The 21,084-nt window shown below is 35.4% G+C and overlaps 2 protein-coding genes across 2 annotated transcripts in view; one reads left to right on the forward strand and one right to left on the reverse strand.

The window, feature by feature from the left end:
• Nucleotides 1–21,084, forward strand: part of LRATD1 (LRAT domain containing 1) — an 836,105-nt gene that overhangs the window by 795,865 nt on the left and 19,156 nt on the right. The window lies entirely within an intron of this gene.
• The window catches only part of NBAS (NBAS subunit of NRZ tethering complex), a 384,560-nt gene that overhangs the window by 204,861 nt on the left and 158,615 nt on the right, over nucleotides 1–21,084 (reverse strand). The window contains exons 26-30 of the mRNA XM_049784877.1: nucleotides 20,850–20,983; nucleotides 17,188–17,250; nucleotides 11,711–11,833; nucleotides 7,166–7,268; nucleotides 3,184–3,413 (exon numbers count right to left, since the gene is read on the reverse strand). Coding sequence (XP_049640834.1) covers nucleotides 3,184–3,413; nucleotides 7,166–7,268; nucleotides 11,711–11,833; nucleotides 17,188–17,250; nucleotides 20,850–20,983 — 653 coding nt within the window. The remainder of the gene's footprint in view (nucleotides 1–3,183; nucleotides 3,414–7,165; nucleotides 7,269–11,710; nucleotides 11,834–17,187; nucleotides 17,251–20,849; nucleotides 20,984–21,084) is intronic.

The raw sequence follows: 21,084 nt of genomic DNA on the forward strand, positions 1-21,084 counted from the left end.
AGTATGAAAAAGACCAAAGACAGTCAATCAGGTAAGGAGATCACCTTGCATGACAGCACCACATAAGCTAAGAGTGATCTTGAAGTGCAAACCCAAGAGAAATCCTAGAGCTCTGCTGGGTGTGGCCTCAAAACAAAGCAAATAGAATAGTACAAGGAACTACTTTTAAATTCTCAAAGGCCTTATAAAGACCTTTAAAATGAGGATCAACACAAAGCCCAGAAACTATAAGAGAAACAAACATCTTTTAAAATTCTGTATTATACTCTGAAACAGGGGTCCTCAAACTTTTTAAACAGGGGGCCAGTTCACTGTCCCTCAGACCATTGGAGGGTCTGACTATAGTAAAAACAAAACTTATGAATGAATTCTTATGCACACTGCATATCTTATTTTGCAATGAAGAAACAAAACAGATACAAATACAATATGTGGCCTGCAGGCCATAGTTTGAGGACCACTGTGTCTGAAAGGTAGAACAAATATATAGAAAGCTTTCTGTTGTTGTTATATAGCCAAAAGAAAATTTTGGTGGGATTAAAATCCTTACGATAGTCAAAGATCAAATGTCCCTTATGGGGAAAAAAATCCTCCAAAAAACATTAGCACAAAAGATCAATGAACACTCCCTATATTAAGTCAAGGTTAAAAACAGATTTGGGGCATGGAGTTTGGGGGGTGGGGGGACTTGAATCACACCTGGCTGTGTTCAGGACTCACTCTTGCAGTACTCCTTGTGAAACCAGGGCTTACACTGGAGTCAGCCATATACAAGGTTAATAATGGCTTAACCTCTGTACTATCTCTCTAGTTCTAGAACATATCCTTTTTAATGTGAAACACATATATTCAATAGGCAGAATGAGAAAGACTAAATAAAAGTAAAGAAATGAAACTTTAGTGGCCAGTTAAAAGGAAATATAAACTGGTACCATTTAGCAACACATATCAAGAGTATATGTGTTTATCTGTTGATCCAGCAATTGCACTCTGGACTAACTAAATGAAAGTCACAATTGTAGTCAGTTCATTAAGTGAATATAAAGCCAGTTTCATAGATGGTTATTACAATAGCCAAAGGAAGCAATTCTTTTTTTTTCTTTTTTTTTTTTTTTTGGTTTTTGGGTCATACCTGGCAGTGCTCAGGGGTTACTCTTGGCTCTATGCTCAGAAATCACTCCTGGCAGGCTCGGGGAACCATCTGGGATGCTGGGATTTGAACCTATGACCTTCTGCATGAAAGGCAAATGCCTTACCTCCATGCTATCTCTCCAGCCCCACTGAAGTAATTCTAATAGCCTCTTTTTACAAATGACAACACTAAAGCACATATAGCTGGTTCCTGGTTACTGTGTGAGCTGAATTTGTACACAGCTGGCACCTATCTCACTCTCAAACTATATTCTTAACCTCTAGTCTCTGCTGCTTCTCTAACAATGAAAACAGGAAAACTCAACACCAATCAAAGGCTGTTCAGAAAGGGCTGAATGAATACAACAGTTCAGCACAATGCTTTAAGGCATAAAAATTATTTTGAGACTACATCTAGTGGCATAACTACAGGTAAAAAAAAACCACTTTATGTAACTGTAAGTTTTAATGCAAAACAAGTAGAGAATGATTTGGTCCAAAACATCTCATTTATTTAAATAAAGAATAAATGATTCACTGTCAAATAAAATGCAAAGACTCTGTAGCTTGGTAGGATGTTAATAAAAGATCTAAGATTATGGGATAAAATTAGAATAATGTGTTCAGAAATGGAACAAAGGAAGAAAAGGCAAACAAGTAATTCACAAGGTTAGAGTCACCTTGTACTAAAGGTGTCTCCAGCTCAATAAGATTTTGTTGATCAAGAAATTCAAGTTCAGAGGCAGCATGAAAATCTCAAATTCCCCGAAGAAAACCTGTCAATTGCTTTAAGAGGGCAAAAATTATTTCTATTAATTATGAGAATAAGCAGAGCAAAGAAATGTAAAACATAATCTAGAACAGAAATCACAGACTAAGAAAAAAACAACAGACCCAGACATCCAGGTCTGAATCAAAGGGAAGCTACTACAAGAGAGTCAGTCTGAAGACAATGTTTAAAATACAAGCTTCTTGAATTTTGGCAGAGAATGAAAACAAAGCCAGTTTTCAGTTTCTAGAATAAAAACAAGTTAAATTATCATTTTGATATTCAGAAAATTCATTAGTATAAGAAGAACATTTATATATTTGTGTCCGTTTTTAAAGTGAAATAGGAAGAAAGGTGGGGGGGGGGGAGATGTTCAAGAAAGAATAAGGACTTTTTCAGGGACAACAGAGCCAAGACCCCACACTTCAGGTTCTTGGCAAATCTTCTGGGAAGAGAATGCACTAAAATTTATTGATCAAAATACACTGCATTCTTAGCAAAATAATATTAACTTTATAATGCCTTTCAATAATAAATTCTTGAAAGATGCAGTACAGTGTTACACCTAAATCATGAGAATGAAGTTTACATCCTTTCTAATGTTAAATATTAGCAACAAACTAAAACATCAGTACAAAAGGCTAAAAAAGGAACATGACTTCGTCATCTAAAAAGTTTTACTAGGACAAGACTTTTAAGTTCTATTATCTAATTAAATTTTCTGTCCCTAAACAGAGCGAAGGGGCAGGAGAGATAGCATAGTGATAGAGCATTTGTCTTGCATGTAGCCAGTCCAGGATGGACAGTGGTTTGAATCCCAGCACCCCAAATGATTCCATGTGCCTTCTAGGAACAATTTCTGAGCGCAGAGCCAGGAGTAATCCTGAGTACTGACTGGTATGACCTCAAAATTCCCAAAATAAATATAAAACAAACAAATAAACAGTGAAATTCATTCCTGATACAGAAATCATCTAAATGTGCTGAGATTTTACAACCCTTTAATCTTCTATCTATATCACACAAGTCACTTCCAACACAAGTTACGTGCTACCATACCAAAATCAAGAATGACTGAGGAATGCTGGAGAAAAGGGGTATGAAGAAGTTAATGGCTATCCCTAATAAATATATTTTTGTATTCTAGCAATAGACGAAGACACCTATTGAACATTACCAATATGTTATTTGTGGTATTTGGAAAAGACAATAATAAAACTAAAACGAAACCATTTTTTCTGACTTTCCACCTCCCTTTTATGAAAGACAACAGAATCCACTACCTGGCCAGATCCATGCAGCTATCAGTGAGGTTCGTAGATGAATTGAAGTATTCTCTGCTGGCGGCCAAAACCAAGTCGATACTTTTTTCATAACTAACCCTATACTGGGTTTTCCCTTTATGGACTACACTAGCAGGTGGGTTTATTGAACAATCACTGCAGTGCATCATTTGTCCAGCCAGGTGGATATTTTCAAGGCGACTGGAACAAAGAAGGCTTTCTGTAAAGATCTGGGGAAAAGAAGAAACTGGGATTAATGTTTAATGAGGAAGAATTCAGTTTTCAACAAAACAGAAACTCTAATAATCATAAGACATAAGTTAAAAACTCAGCACATAATTTGCAAATGTACTAAAGCACTAAATGACACTAAATTGTATACTATAAGATAGCTACTTCTTTGATACAAATTTCACATTTTTTTCCCCTCATACTCATCTAATGCTAAGGACTTACTCCTGGTTCTGTATTGGTGGTGTTCAGGGGACCAAATGTAGTGTCTGAATTGACACCCAGGGTCAGCAGCCACATGCAAGGCAAATACCTACCAACTAATACTATAAAATTTTTTTGGTTTGGGATTTGGGGTATATAATTTTTTTGGTTTGGGATTTGGGTGTTTTTGGGGGGTAGTGGGGGCACAGCCAGTGGTGCTCAAAAGTTACTCCTGGCTCTGCACTCGAAAATTACTCCTTTATCTAATTCCAGAGGTGACTTTGACAACTGCAACTAAGCAGAACTTCTGGAACCATACTGAAAGACTCTATCCTATGCTCTGTCCTAGGATCTGAGCATAAACCAAGATCACTAATTACGGAAGATTGATTACAATAACAGGGATGAAACAGAACTTCTAGAACCGTTAAAAAAAAAAAAAACCCTCTCTCCTAGCCTTCCTCCTATGACCTATGCAAATAACAAGATCTCTAGCTACAGAGGCATAATCATCATCCACAACAGACTGGAAAGTTCCCTGACACCATAAAAAGATCTTGGGGTATGAAAATGAGCAGGTATGGAGTCTGTAGTTGTTCCCATGGCCAAATGCTTTAAGGGTGGAGAAACCCTGTATCTCTTAGGCCAAGGAAATTCCCATTCTAATTTCCCCAATATTTACTGTGTCTTTGCAATAAATAAATAAATAAATAAATAAATAAATAAATAAATAAATAAATAAATAAATAAATAAATAAATAAATAATAAAAGCAAAAAAGAATAAAAAGAAGAAACACAAACCTTTTTAAGTAGTTCCTGATTTGGGTTGAGGTTTTATTGGGGGGGGGGGGTTATTTTTTTTTTTTTTACTGTTTTTGGTTTTTTGCTTTGTTTTGTTCTGTTTTGTTCTTTGGTTGGTTTGTTTTTTGTTCTTCTTGTACTTTTGTTATTACTGCCCTATTGTTTTTTGTTTTTGTTTTGTTTTCTTGTTTGTTTTCCATTGTTTGGTTACCCTTTTTTTCTTTTATCCCTTTCTCCTTCTAAAGGGAAATTTATAACACCTAGACAGAGTCCCCCTAGTTCCTTTTATTTTCCTTTTGCTTTTTTTTGTTGTCGTTTTCTTCTCCCTTATCTTTTTGTATATCACAGACATTATCATCTTGTTTAGCCTCACAATTTGAGGGGGAAAATTGGATGGTACCAAGACCAGACAGTCGAATGAACATTTAGTGAAAATAAAAAATGATCAGACTTGAACATCAAACCCATAGTCAATGACAACAGAATTGATAACCAATTTACAAAAAGCTGTACAAGTGGGAAACAGTTACACTAGCATTACAGGAGGGTAAAGGAGGGAGATATGGGATGCATGTTATGAACAGAGGTGGAGGGAAGACAACACTAGGGGTGGGAATGCCCCTCATTCATTGTCACTATGTGCCTTAAATATTTCTGTGAAATAACTATAATTCACTTTGAACACAAAAAAATTTTTTTTAAAAATTTACTCCTGCAGGCTCAGGGAGACCATACCAAGTGTCTGAGATCAAACTCAGGTTCGACTAGTGAAAGGCAAATGTCCTACCCACTGCAAAACTTACCCTACCATTACAAAACTTAATGGCTAAAATTCAATAGGACATACGGTATATGTTATAAAGTACTATAAAGAAGTTTTAAATATTTTTCAGGACTATATTGCCCTCTACTAGACTCTTTTAAATTACTGCCATTATGTTTCCTCAAAGAAGAGTAACTTTAATGGCCAGAAATTATTGAAATATCAAAGCTTAATAAGAGGTTAAGTACAGCAAAAACCATTAAGCTTGTTGAGTTGCTATGATTACATCAGAAATAGTTCAACTGTAAAATATTTGCTACCAGTTTAAAAATGAGAAACAGGAAAATACCAAGGTAAATATTTAACTTAGAAAAATTATTTTAAGTATAATAACATAAAAAATATTCTATATAAATTTTGTGTCTATCTTATTTAATTCAAGTGGGATTTTAATTTCAAACTGTATGTTGTTAAACATTATTTCCAAACTAATCATGAGTAACTTGGTGGCATTACTCTTACTTTCCAAATACCAACTCAATCCTCCTAGGTTCCACTCTTAGTCAATTAATAATGATTTCAAAAATGTCACTTATATGCACTGAAGAATATGAGAGTGAATATGATAATACCTATCTAGGAGCTTATAACTAAACAAAAGAAACATATATAGAAACAAGTAAACTGCATCTATGTCTTCATATGATTTGTTCTATGAAAAATCATATGAATAGACAAAGAAAGCCATCATAAAGAGCCTAATTAGTGAAATTATCAGCATTTTTAAATAATAGGAAAAATGTACTCCAAACAAAAGAAAAAATGTCTGAGAACTCACAAAACAATGAATGAACAGATCGATAGAAGAATTCTGATATTTAATAGCATATTGTGGGAACACAGTCCACAGTGGAGATGGGCACAGGTGAGAATGGACAAAATGTTGGACTACTTCATGGCTTTAAAGCAGTACTAAGAAGTCTGAATAATATCTGTTTATTGATATGAAATAAGCAGCAAAATTTAAGAAGGTCTGTTTTAGGAAAACAGCCTGGCTCATTGTAGGAAGAGACACAAAAGGAAAGAGACAAATTAACATTGTTTTAATTCAGCAGCGATGAATTTTGGACAGATCTGAAGATTTTTCATGAGAATATGAAGTTTTTCTGACCATCAGAGATCTGGAAAGAGGATTCATTATAACTGATTTGTCTAACTGAGACAAATAGAGATAAAGGTTGTGAAAGTATTCAAAAAAGAAAAGACTATTTAACCGGATGATTTAATTCACTAGAACTATATATAGGAAAGTTCTGCTCATTATCTTTGAACCCAATATGTTAACAAACAACCAGGTAGAGAAGTGAATCAAAATGTTGAAGTACAGTGCCAGAGAGATGGTAGAGAAAATAAGGCCCTTGCTTTGCATATGGCCTATCTGGGTTCAATCACCAGCACTCCACTTGGTTTCCTAAACCTTATCAAGAACAATCCTGGGGGCCAGAGAGATAGAGCCGTAGGGCTTTGCCTTAGATTCAGGTGACCCAGGAGGGACCCAGTTTGATTCCGAGCATCCCAGATGGTTACCCAGCCTGCAGGGGCAATTTCTGAGTGTAGAGCCAGGAGTAACCCCTGAGCGTTGCTGGGTGTGGCCCCAAAACCAATCAATCACTCAGTTAATAATAAAGTTATTTTTCTTTAAAAGAAAAAAGGAATAATCCTGAGCAAAGGATCAAGACAAAGCCATGAGCACCATCAGATATGACCCAAACACACAAAAAAGACCAGTGTATATTTTACATCCAGGTGCCCCTTGTGTAAGTTTGGAAATCAGAAGGCCCCCTAGTGGTCACTAGGAATATACCCAAGCACCACATCTAGGAGCATTCAGCAAGCACTACTGGGTATGGCCCAAAATTCACAGCATAACAAATGTTGCAACAAGTAAAAGTTCTAAATTTAAAGGAAACCATTTATGTTACCTCATAGCAAGCATCTGCATCTAAGCAGGTGTAGACATTCTGCTGCATTGTCAACATGTCTTGCAGCAACATTCTCCAGTGAGACTCGCTGACAGGAGGCTGCCTGAAGAGAGAAGATAAAGAAAACAATTTGTTAAGTATCTCTTTAGAATTGGCCAAAAAAAATAAATAAATAGTTTAAGCAAATATGCAGAAATAAATATAGATCCACATCCAAAAACGTAGCAACATTTTACATGGCACGCCTTTGTGCTAGTAGCCATGGTATGTTATAAAGTTAAAAATGTATATGTTCAGGGGCCTGAACAATAACACAATAGGTAGGGTGTTTGCCTTGCATATGGCTGACCAGAAACTGACATTTTTCAATCCCTAGCATCCCATTTGGTATGCAGAGCCTGCCAGGAGTAGTTTCTGAGTGCAGAGTCAGGAATAACCCCTGAGCACTGTCTAGTGTGACCCAACCCCCCCCAAATATTTATGGTTCAGATATTACTGCAGGGGCCATAGCAATAGAACAGTGGTTAGGATATTTGCCTTAAACACTGTCGGCACAGGTTTGATGCCTGACATCCTATATGTTCCCCCAACCTTGCCAGGATTAACTCCTCAATGCAAAGTCAGGTGTAACCTTTGAGCATATCTGGATGTGACCCAAAAAATAAAAAAAATAAAAAGAGATATTACTGCAACAGGAAAAATTTGGCAACAATACAACTGTGATCATGAGCAAGTCACTGCAGATGCTCCAATTTCAATTTTCTTATTCACTTATCTTATATATTTATCTTATATTTTCTTATTTATCTCTTATATGTAAGAAAAATATAAGGAATGATAAAGAATAAAAGATTAATTTTGGTAAAATATAGGCAATATAGAAGAACAAAAACACCTAGCTGTATGGCTATGCAAATGTTGTTTTTTAATCTCTCTGAGCTTTAGACTTTTGTAAATTGTGAGAATTAACAAAAACTGGAGTATTGAAAAATATTCTTACCTCCACATAACTCCCAAACTCCCTTTATCTGGTTTAAGACAATAATACGGTCAGATATATGACTCAATAATAGAACATTTACCTTAAATGTGTGAGATCATAGGTTTAATCCTTATCACCACACACACAAATAAATTAATTAATCAAAAAGTAGCAAGTGGAGAAATAAAAGTTCAAGTTGGACGATTTGTCTTTCCGTACATGCTTACTAATATTGCATGGTAAAAGTTAGAAAAGCTGTATCATTTGACGCTCTCAAAACTTCACCTTCGTTGAATATAAATGAGTTTTGAATCATTTATATTTACTGTTCTAGTCTAAAATCCTACATAATCATGAGTTGTGTTGTTTAAAAAGGATAGATTTTCTTTTGCTTGTGTTTGTCAAATATCAGACTGATGTTTCTTTTACATGAACCTTTTCCTTTCTTATGCACTGAAAACAAAGTAAATAAGACCATGTTTGTGTAATAGTATGCTATGAGAGAGCTATCTGTTGGATCATTCCTGTGAAAATGCGAGTCTGGGAATTTTAACTATATATATATATGCCATATATATATAATATATATAATAATATATATATAATATATATATTCCTGTGAAAATGCGAGTCTGGGAATTTTAACTATATATATATATGCCATATATATAATATATATAATAATATATATATAATATATATATATTAGTTTTTGGGACACACCGGGCAGCGCTCAGGAGTTACTCCTGGCTCTATGCTCAGAAATCGCTCCTGGCAGGCTCAGGGGACCATATGGGATGGCGGGATTCGAACCACTGATCTTCTGCATGCAAGGCAAACATCTTACCTCCATGCTATCTCTCTGGCCCCCTTTAACTATAATTTTTATTTTCTTTTTAAGGCCACAGTTAGTCATAGTTAGAGTACTTCTGCTGGTGTCTGAGGGACTACCCCAAGTTTAACTACATTTAATCAAGTACCTTACTTATTATGCTATCTCAGGCTCTCACCTATCATTTTTAATAAAATGTTTTTCTTATTTATGACAACTTAAATGTATTTGGAGTGAACAATTACTTCATTTCCTATGTAATAACAGATTAGAAAACAGTTTTTATCCCTAATAAAATACAATAAAAATATGTATGTAAAGTTAATTTCTAGATTAAACACACATTAGATCCTGATCAGGAATTCTTTGAGGATCCTTTCAGAGTTGACTTGCAGGCAGGGAAGTAAAACGCTTGATGACATGAATGCCCATCCCACAACCAGCTTTATAAAATCAAAACTAGACTTTCTCAAACTGAATTCAGGTTTTTACAGTCCAGCTGTTTTCTGGAAGCCATAAACAGTGGGGCAGATGGTATTAATGTTTTCTCACACAAGAATAGCCATAAGTGCAGGTTCTAATTAAAATAAATTATTTATTATAGTCTCTTTTCAAAATATGTTCAGTAAATAAGAACCAAGAGTAGAAAATGAAGCCACTATACAAGGGGCCTGCAAATTGTCAAAGAAACCCTATAATACAAAATTGACGTATTAAGTTTGGAACAAAATTATATCAAATCTTACAGAAAAGAAAATACTACATTTGAGGTGGTAACACTTGATTCTTTCAGATTCAATGCAGACTAACTACTACCACGTAGCAGGGGTTTCAAACTCGCGGCCGGCGGGCCACAAATGGCCCTCCGTACAACATTTTGTGGCCCTGCCCTAGGGGAATCTTTTGTTTTGTTTTGTTTTGTTTTGTTTTAGTTGTTTGGGTCACACACCCCAATGTTCAAGGCTTACTATTGACTTTGCACTCAAGGCTCACCCCGACTTTGCCTCCTGCAGCCCCCAGGTAAATTGAGTTTGAGACCCCTGATAGAGCGTGCATATACTAATCTGTTAAGTGCTGAAAGCAAGGCCATGGTAGCATACATGAAATAATTAAAACTCATGTACTATAAGCTGACACCAGAAGTAGAAATTCACTTTAGATATTCAGGTCCTAGAATCGTTAGCATGATCAAAAATATTTGCTAATTATTTGGAGTTGTAAAGAAATCAGAGTCAAAACATTCTAAGCTATCCATTTAATCATTACGCAGATTCCAATGTTATAATAAAGTTAATCTTGAGACTACGCTGACACTAACACTTGCCTGAAGAAGATTGTGGTATAGAGTAGCATAAGATTGAATTCTCAGTAACTATTGTACACTGGTAAAAGATATATATATATATATATATATGTAGATGTAAAATGGTAGGGGGTTCTTAAAAAGGAAGTTCCATTCTGCTTGGAAGGCTCAAACAACATTTCCTAGATAATAAGACAGAGCTAGTCCCTAAAAAACAGAAAGGAATTTACAAAAGCATCCTGTTATTACAGAGTTTTATTTATTTAATGCTCAGATAAAAAATGTAAGTCTAAATTCTCAAAACTACATTAGGCAAAATTTATTTAAAGGACTCTTCAAATGTTCCTGCTATTTAAATCCTTTTTCATTGAAACCAACTCCTGTACTCATGCTTCCAGGGACTCTTTCCTCAGTGCTCTTTACATTTCTATGCAGTAACCTGAGTAATGATTAGAATCTAAATGACCTAGATTGACTAGTGATCACACTAAAATTCACAGCCACAGCTCATAACTCCTTAAATCCGTAACATACTTTCTGGAGCTATAGGTTCTATAGCCACCAACGTTTTAGAATCCTCACCAACTATCCCTAGTTCCCACCTCTTTGCTTTTTATCTTACTATATTTTTCTTCCTCTTCCTCCCCCTCCTCCACTTCCTTTTCATTCTTTTTTTTCCTCCATCCTTATTTTTACTTCTTCCTTCTCCCACTCCCTTCTTCCTTCTTTCTCCTCATTTCATTATTCATCTTTTGCCTCTCATCTTTTGTCTTTCATTTTTCTTCCTTCTCCTCCTTATTCCTCTTCTTCCTCATCTTCCTCCTCCTACCCCTCCTTCTTCAATTTGATGTTTATCCTTGGTACACAGAGCATACTCCTATCTCTGTATTCAGGGATCACTCCTGAAGATGCTCAGGGCTACCATCTGTGGTGCTAGGTATTGAACAAGGGTTAGTTTCCTCCAAGGTAAGCTCCATACCTCTATATTATCTCTCAAGTTCTAGTTTGCTATGTTTCTACAAAATAATAATAATAATAATTCTGATAGAACAAAAAAAAATTTTTAAGTTCCTTCATGAGATCAGTGGGTAGGGCATTTGTCTTGCCACGAAGCCAACCTGAATTTGATCCGTCAGTCAGTATCCATAGTCAGTCCCCACATAGTCAGTATCCCACTCAGTCCCCTGAGTCCGCCAAAAGTAATTCCTGAGTGCAGAGCCAGGAATAAGCCCTGATCACCACTGATTATGGCCCCCATTTCATACCAACAAAAGAAGTTTATTTACAAGGCCAGAAAGATAATGCATTGAAAAAGATACTATCCTTGTACAGAGAGTGCATAGGTTCAATCCATGGCTCCCATGTCACTCAACTCTCACCCTCCCCCATCAAAATCATATACAAACATTAATACGGTTTAATACTCACTTCCGACCAGTGTGTCTGGTCAGTCGAACCATCAGCTTACGGGCCTCTTCTGAGCTCGACTGAGTACTCTTAACAAATGAAATTGGTTTCTCAACTCCATGCTTCTCCAGAAGTTCTGACACACTACAAGTAGAGATGAAATTTTTTCAAGTCTTGCTACAAAATCTAGGAGTCTAAGAATCTTAAACACACAAACAGCCTATAAGTGCATAAAGAGCATGTATATGTCAGGAAGCATATAAAACAACCATCTTATTATTTACATTATTTTTCATCAAAAATTATGCTCCTACTGACTTTTCTTAAAGTACACTTGAAACAAATGTTTTAGGCATAGCACATCTTTATCTCAAAATCTTTGCAACCCAATACCAAGATCTCTAGCTACAGAGGCAGAATTTTATCATTCACGATGGAGCAGAAAGTTTCCAGACACTACTAAAGGACCAAGGGGAGAGTAAAAGAACATATATGGAGCCTGTAGTTATTCCCATGACAGTATACTTCAAGGGTGGAGAAAACCTGCATCTTCTAGGACAAGGGAATTCCCTTTCTAATTTCCCCAATATTTACTATGCCTATGCAAAAAAACAAAGAGAGAGAGAGAGAGAGAGAGAGAGAGAGAGAGAGAGAGAGAGAGAGAGAGAGAGAGAGAGAGAGAGAGAGAGAGAAGCACAAATTAACTTTTTTTTTTGGTTTTGTTATTATTGTTTGTTGCTTGTTTTATTTCCATGGGTTTTCTTTTTTGGTGTGCATTGTTTTCTTTTTATTTCAGGACCATGGTTATTGTGTGGTTGGTGTCTTTATTGCTGTGGTGCTTTTCAAGCTTTTTGTTTGATTTTTTTGAGTATTGTTGTTACATTTTTCTTCCTTTTTCCTTCTTTTTTCCTTTTTTACATTTTCCTTCCTTTTTCTTCTCTTAAATTGATATCTATAGCCTCTAGAACAGTCTCAAACTCAATTTACCTGGGGGCCACAGGAGGCAAAGTCGGGGTGGTCCTTGAGTGCAAAGTCAGTAGTAAGCCTTGAACATTGGGGGGTGTGACCCAAACAACTAAAACAAAACAAAACAAAAAAAGATTCCTCTAGGGCAGGGCCACAAAATGTTGTACGGAGGGCCGTTTGTGGCCCGCAGGCCGCGAGTTTGAGACCCCTGCTCTAGATGGACTCCTCCCATTTTTTTTTTCTTGTTTGATTTTTGCCTCATTTTATTTTATAGCCTTCAAACAGAACCACATAATTTGAACCATCTTGTTCTGCCTCACAAACTAATGGGGAAATAATGAAGAGTACCAAGACCAGATAGTCATATGAACATTAAGTAGAAATAAAAAAAAAAAATGATCAGACTTAAACACCAAATCCAAAGCCAACAACAACAGAATTGACACCCAATCTACAACATGCTAGACACAGAGGGGACCACTTATACTAGCAACCCAGGGGGTAAAGGAGGGGGATATGGGATGCATGATGGAAACAGGGGTGGAGGGAGGACAACATTGGTGGTGGGAATGCCCCTGATTCAATGTCAATATGTACCTAAAAAATTACTGTGAAAGATTTGTAATCCACTCTAGTCAAAATAAAAAAATAAAATAATAAGATGCTCTTATGCTGGGATAGGAAGTGATGCCATGATATGGAATCTGGGAATATTGGTGGGGGAAGGTTAACACTAGCAGTGGGATTGGTCCTGAAACATTGTATGTCTAGAACCAAGCTATGAATAACTTTTAAAATCACAATGATTTAAATAAAAAATCTTTTTAAAAAACTTAAAAAAAAAAATCTTTGCAACTTTAACTTGTAAGGAAGAACCACTCTAATAATAAGACTAAGGCAGTAGAACATGTTACATTTTATCTTTCAATATCCAATTTAATTTTTGTTTTTTGTTTTTTTGTTTTTTTTTGTTTTGTTTTGTTTTGTTTTTTTGTTTTTGGGTCACACCCAGCGATGCTCAGGGGTTACTCCTGGCTGTCTGCTCAGAAATAGCTCCTGGCAGGCACGGGGGACCATATGGGACACCCGGATTCGAACCAACCACCTTTGGTCCTGGATCGGCTGCTTGCAAGGCAAAAGCCGCTGTGCTATCTCTCCGGGCCCATCCAATTTAATTTTTTTTAACTATTCTACTGGCTCATTAATAGACATTTGTGCTAACTAATAAGCAAATGATTTTAGAATTGGAGAACCCCAGAAATATCAGAAGGCTACATAACAATAATTAATTCTTTAAAATATAAGATGTATCACGTCTTTCTTTTTATTGCATATGAATCTTCTTCAGATACTGCATTTACTAAGCAAAAACTTAATCTATATATACGTAATCTGCCTCACCACATCTCATTCATATTTATATATAAACTATTACTGGCTTACAGAAGGCCTGCACAGACAAAGGAACTCTCCCTGAAGACAGGCTTCATGGGTTATGTCACACCACACTATAACTGCTGAACAATCAACTACAAGTGCTTCTGAGGTCCAGAGAAATAAAAACTTTTTATTTTAAAAAGACAGTGAATTTTTTATTTGTTTTTTGGTTTTTGTTTTGGGGCCAACCCAGTGACACTTAGGGTTTAATCCTGGCTATGTTCTCAGAAATCGCTCCTGGCTTGGGGGACCATATGGGATGCCAGGGATCAAACCCAAGTCCGTCTTGAATCAGTAGCATGCAAGGCAAACACCCTACCATTGTGCTATTGCTCTGGCCCCAGGACATTAAATATTAAACAGGACAATGAAAGACCTGAGTATCATCCAGAAACTGGTACTATACTTACTATTTTCTTAAGGTCTAGGAAGCAAAACATGTCTGTTCACAACCCAGGATCACCCAGGATCATAGGGTTAGATAAATTATTCACATTGACTGCACCCCTTTGAGATCTCTGCTTTCACTTTCATTAGCAAAAGAAGGTAATCATGCATATTCTAACAAATGAATCAATGTTGACAAAACACACTGGGTTTTGTTTAAGCTATCCTTGGTTTCTGAGAAAGTTTGAGAAGAATCAATAACAGTGAAAGTTTAACTTAATTAAATGTTTCTTTCAAGAAAATAAAAACCATGGGTGAGAGTAGTAGTATAATGTATAACATATTCGCCTTGTACATGGCTAACCCAAGTTTGATTCCCCCACACCCCATGAGATTTCCTGAGCACCACCAGGATTACTTCCTTAGTGCAAAGCTGGGAGTTAATCCCTGAACATAGCCAGATGTGGCCCAAAAACAAGAACAACAAAAAATAAATAAATAAGAAGAAGAAAATAAAAACCAGGGTCAGAGAGAGTACAGCAGGTATGGTACTTGCCTTGTATGAGGCCAACCCAGGTCTAAACTCTTGCACCCCTTATGGTCCTCTAAGCCCACCAAGAGTGATCACTGAGCAGAGGGTGAGGACTGCCAAGTGTGACCCAAACACCAAAATATATAAATAATTTTGGACCAAAAGTGATCTTAAGAACCAAAAGTAATTAAAATCAATCTATATAATATGAAATGAGAATCTTAAGGAAGGGTTACTCTTTCATTTAACTCATACTTTTATATGGTACACAAAAACATTGCTTCATTAAATAGAATACAGTTTGCAGTACTATTATATTAAGCTACCTTAATTTAAATGAATAAAATTAATGTTTTATTTTATTTATTAATTGGTTATAATATTAAGTTTAATATTTAAATTATGTTGTTATATATTTTATTAATTGTAATATTAAATTATTCGTTCAAATGAATTAAACATTTTGTCCATTAATATTTTATTCATTCAAATTAAATAATTGACTACAAATAATTATACTTTATTTCTTATCAAAAATGTGCTGTTTGGAGCTGGAGCAAATGCACAGCAGGTAGGGCATTTGCCTTGAATGCAGTCAACCTGGGATCAGTCCCCGGTAGCCCATATGGTTCCCCCAAGCCTACCAGGAGAAATTTTTGAGCAGAGAGCTAACAGTAACCCTGGAGCACCACTGGGTGTGGCCCAAATTTAAAAAAAAAATGCTATTACCTTCTATCATTGTATTATATCTAAGTTTATTTCTCCTAAATAATTCCTGACAAATGTAATACAAATATTCCAAATTTAAATGCAAGCATTGTTTATACACATATAAAAATTAAATAGTAGTAAAGAGAGAGAGCCAGAGTCATAGTACCAAGGGCAGAGTGCTTGCCTAGCTTAGAGCCAACCCAGGTTATATCATAGTACTTCTTATAGTCTACTGAAGTGTCACATTCTCTAGGAAATTGGTTAAGGTTTGATTCCCATCAACCTCCCAGACAGAAGAGGCAGTTCCCATTCCCCTGTCCAATTAGATCAGGGGGAACAGTTCCAGTTGTAGAGATCCACAGAAAATAATTCACACAGTGAATAGGAACAAGAATGGGTTCAGGAAATCCAGTGCTCAAGCAAGGAATTCAAACCACAAAAGCTTTCTGCTCCAAAGATGGAGTGCAGCTCAGTGGAAGAAGACCAAAGAATGAGCCCCAGCCTACCTCAGACTCTTGCTTTTATTGACAAGAATCAGGTACCACCTTAGAGTGGGAGCAGAATACCAAATAAGGAATAATCCAATATTCTATTACCAGGTCACACCCTATGATGGAGTACAATTATTGATTAGGTAGGATCAGTAACCCAACACACTACCATAAGTGATCCCTGAGCACAGGAGTAAACCCTGACCTATGATGGAGTACAATTATTAATTAGGGTAGGATCAGTAACACAACACACTACCATAAGTGATCCCTGAGCACAGGAGTAAACCCTGACCACTGTAAAGTGTGGATCCAAAGTCAAACAAAGAAAAATATTAAACTTTAAAAATAACGAATTAGGGCATGTCAATCCCAAGAGACAATATGTTACACTTTGACAATAAAGCATACTACTATAGGATTGCTTGCCTAACTTTGTCTGATATATTCCAAGCATTCTCAAGGTATTGTGCCATGATCAAAGAACATAGACATGCTTAGTACACATTATTTGATGAAAGATGAATTAAGTATACCAGAAATGAAGCTTTCTTGTTTTTTTCTACTATATGTGAGGGGCTTTATGTTAATACCAACACAGCAGTTTGTGTTAATTAAACCACATTCAAGTGGGAGCCACCAGTAAAATATTCTGGCATCAATGTGTTAAATGCTTAATCTAATGTTAATTCCAAGATCACATGAATTAGATACTATATAAATAAGAATAGCACAAAGCTGTTCGTAAGTGGCAACATGTGCACCTGAATACAAAGCTATTCTGTCATCCATATCCTCATTTTTATTATTTTACCACCCTGCTCAAATAAACTATCTATTAGGAAAAGTCACTTCCATAAAAGTCAAACAAATCAGAGGTCAAACTGGAAATAACTGGCAGGCATATTATGGTAGTATGTCTTTCACAGACCTTCATAACCAGCACAAAGCCATCAGATGGTTCTCTTTCTCACCTGAGAATCTGCTCCAGTTGGTCTACCATGTCATGAAGAGCTGTGGTTATCTCTGTCTTATCACTAAAAGAGCAACAAGAAGGAACAAATTAAGTTTTACTTTAATTTTTAAAAACTTTTATCAGATAACATCAAATTCAAGTGAAAAAATTAAACTGAATTTTCCCTATACTTAATGAAAATACTTCGTATTATTGCTAAAATTTTAACTTTTAAACTCATGCAGCATCTTTCATGACTCCAGATATTAAGATAAAAATTTGGAATGGAATAGTCTCTATTACAGATTAGACTGGTGTGTGTAAAATTACTTTTTGAAAATATTTAATTTGGTTTTGCTGACTTGTAAAAAAAAAAGAGCAGTTATGTAGCCTTTATAAAAGATGGGGCAAAGGAGAAAATATTTTTGTTCTTCTAATCAATAAAACCAAATTAGGATACATGGTCCTACATGTGAATAAGCCATATCTACATTACCTATGACCCCACAGAAAGACTCCAAGTAATATTTTATATACCCAAAGAACTTCTTCATGTTATCAATACCACTGTTTCCATTTCAATATTAAGGAGTCATGGAGAAATATAACCATTTCTTTAGGAAGCAAGTACACAGGAGACAAAGAAAACATTATCATGAAAAATAGACTAAGTGGGTCAGAGCAATAGTCCAATAGGTAGGGTATTTGCCTTGCATTGAACCCAGGTTCAATCCCATGGGTCTCAGGGCACTGCCAGAAATTATCTCTGAGTTAAGAGCCAGGACTAAGCCCTGGGCACTGCCAAGTGTGGCACAAAAACAAAAACAAAAAAAGATCATATGTCCATATGTGGGTGGTACAGAAAATGTACCATACCACATAAATAAACATATTAATCAGAACAGTTGATAATGTCTACAAAGGTATCTTCCCACGCACATAACTCAGTCCCGACCATAAAGGGCATACTCCTGAGAACCACACCACCTGATTCCTTCTGGTGCTTCCATCTGACAACCTCAGGAAAATAAGACCAAATAAAAAGCTTTGCCTAGATTTGGAAAGTTTAAAATTGCCTAATTTTAATTCAAAAATGGTTTTTATTTCAAAAATTTTCTGTGCTAGTCTAAACCTATGTGGCAATTCTTTAGCAATCAGACTGTTTGAAAACCAGTTATAGATCTCAAAATGATAAAATAGAGCAGTTACCATTTATAAGTATTCCCTTTAAGAGTTAATATCCACTAATATTCTTCAAGAATAATAGTTTTTAATAATAATATTAAACTCTACAATTGGCCATTGATTTTCAAGAAAAGTCTTTATCTTTATATATTTACATTCACAAACATAGCTAAGCATTTTGTCAGCCAGATTGGAATGTGCTGCTTAGGTAAGAAAAATAAAATTTTAATTAGATTAAATAATTACTCACTTCCTAAAAGGAGAAAAGACAGTTTACCATTTGATAAATGACAGCCATTTAAACTATTTAAATATTCACTGCAAAAATATTAATTGACAAATTTGGCATAAAGAACAAAGAGAATAACAAAGTATTTTAAAGCCCTACATTCTAGTTCATATGGTCTCATTTATAATTACAAAGTATTTAAAAATTATAAATATGAAGTCAAATCATTAAGGAATAAAAATACTGGGAATTTTAATTTTAATACCGCCTAATACTTAGCCTCTGGTCCCCATCCTTTCATATATGTGTTTCTCCTACACTCACTTTCTTTCCTTCTCCCTGCTATACCCCCACCCACAAAAAAGGATATGACTAAATATCCAAGCCAAAGGCAACAACAATAGAATCAAGAGACCCAAACTTTAACAATCAAAACTTAAAAATCAAAACTTAAAAGCTGAGGGACCAGGGACAGTATGAAATGTATTCAAGGAACATTGGTGGACAGAGATTTACACTGGTGATGAGATTGGCCCCAATTTTTGTATGTCTGAAACACAACTATAAAGGACTTGCAAATCACAATGGTTTCAATAAAATAAAATAAAATTAAAAAAAATCAAAACCAACATAAAAAAATGAGTATAAAAGCTATTTTCATTTGCAAGAAAAAAATCAAAAAAGTTGTTACACAAATCAAAAAAGTTGTTACATAAATCAAAAGCCAACAAAGCTTTTAGACATACACGAAACAAGCTTTTCTTGGTCTACAAACTCTTCAAAAATGAATATACTAATTTCCTACTAACATGACTATATTAATTCCCTAACTGCGATGTCTACATTAAAATATATGCATAAATACCATATTTTCCAGCATATAAGACGACTTTTGAAACAAAATAAGTCAACCGAAAATCGGGGGTCGTCTTATACTCCGAGTATATCCCGAAAAATGTTTCAACATGCCGCTAAATAAAAATTGTCTGAATATTGCCACAAAACGAATTTTCCAACTCGATCCTGCACCAATCACTGCAAGGCTGCTCGGACCGCCTCTCTAACTCAGCCAATCCAAGCAGGCTTTTTATGCATGAAAATTAGACAATGTTCTGTACCGAATCTACACTGTAAAAAGCCTGCTCAGATTGGCCAGAGTCAGAGAGGAAGTCTATTACAGTATAACCTTTGAACCTTTGCTTGTTGTGATTAGCTCACTGTGGTACATGAGCACAGGAACACATGCAGCACATGAACAGAACTGTCTGATACAGCGAATATAGACCTAAAACTATGTTTTAACTGCAAAATTGGGGGGTTGTCTTATATGCCCGGTCGTCTTATACGTCGGCAAATACAGTATATTCTTTTAATATCATTCTGTTGATACCATATCTATGTCCTTTTGGTAGACAAATTATTGTTTAGAATTTAACTTAGATAAGCTCTAATTTCATTTTTTACTCATTTGGTATTACTGAAAAGCAAAGTGAACTATTTTAAATTACAAACATCAGTAGGAAGTGAATGTTGCTACCTACTGGATTTAGGGAGGAAAAAAGAGGCATGAAACTGACAGAGGAGCCTTCCAGCTTCCTATCACTCTACTTCTTTCCATCTCCTCAGCAAACTGTGGAGCCAAGAGTTATCTAGGAACCCTGTCTTTAAGCCAAAAATGCATATTTTATAATTTAAAAGAACTTTGGGGGCCAAAGAGATAGCACAGAGGTAAGGCGTTTGCCTTGCATGCAGAAGGACGGTGGTTCGAACCCCAGCATTTCATGTGGTTCCCCCGAGCCTGCCAGGAGCAATTTCTGAGTGTAGAACCAGGAGTAACCCCTGAGCACTCCTGGGTGTAACCAAAAACAAACAAAAAAATAAACAACTTTTATAAGCAAAGTGGAAGATAAAAAATTCATACAATGTGTAATTTACATAAAAATAAAAATAATTAAAGTAACTTAAAGAAATATCATTGTCTACTTTTAAAAGAATATTTTGTTAGGGTGATAATAGTAATTTGATTGGTATTTCCTGAATAATTAGTAACCAATATTAAAAATTACAGTGAAATCCTATATATATATATATATATATATATATATAAGTTAAAAACAGATAACCAGGCAGTAAGTATATAAATGTCTCATTTTTTCCTTTATACTTTTTAATATTCCATTCCAAAATCTCTATAATGAGTATTTGAAAAAGAAACCACCTAATTCTTACAATGAAAAGATGCAAAGTGTGGCACGCTGGGTTCTTACCCATATCCTCTTTGTGGCAAACATTCTAGTATGTCATAGCAGAGAGACAGCTGATCATTTCGTTCACAGTTATAGATGCACTCTAGTGCTATTGACATCAATTGGTCCTGGTCAGGAATAATTCTTTGATGCAGCTATAGAAAAGAAAGCATGCAGTACTTAATGTCAATGGATTTACAGCCAATTTTTCCATATCCCAGTATTACTACCAATTGAATATTAAATAGTGCAATTA

The sequence above is a fragment of the Suncus etruscus genome, chromosome 12 (assembly GCF_024139225.1).
Source record: "Suncus etruscus isolate mSunEtr1 chromosome 12, mSunEtr1.pri.cur, whole genome shotgun sequence".
NCBI lineage: Eukaryota > Metazoa > Chordata > Mammalia > Eulipotyphla > Soricidae > Suncus > Suncus etruscus.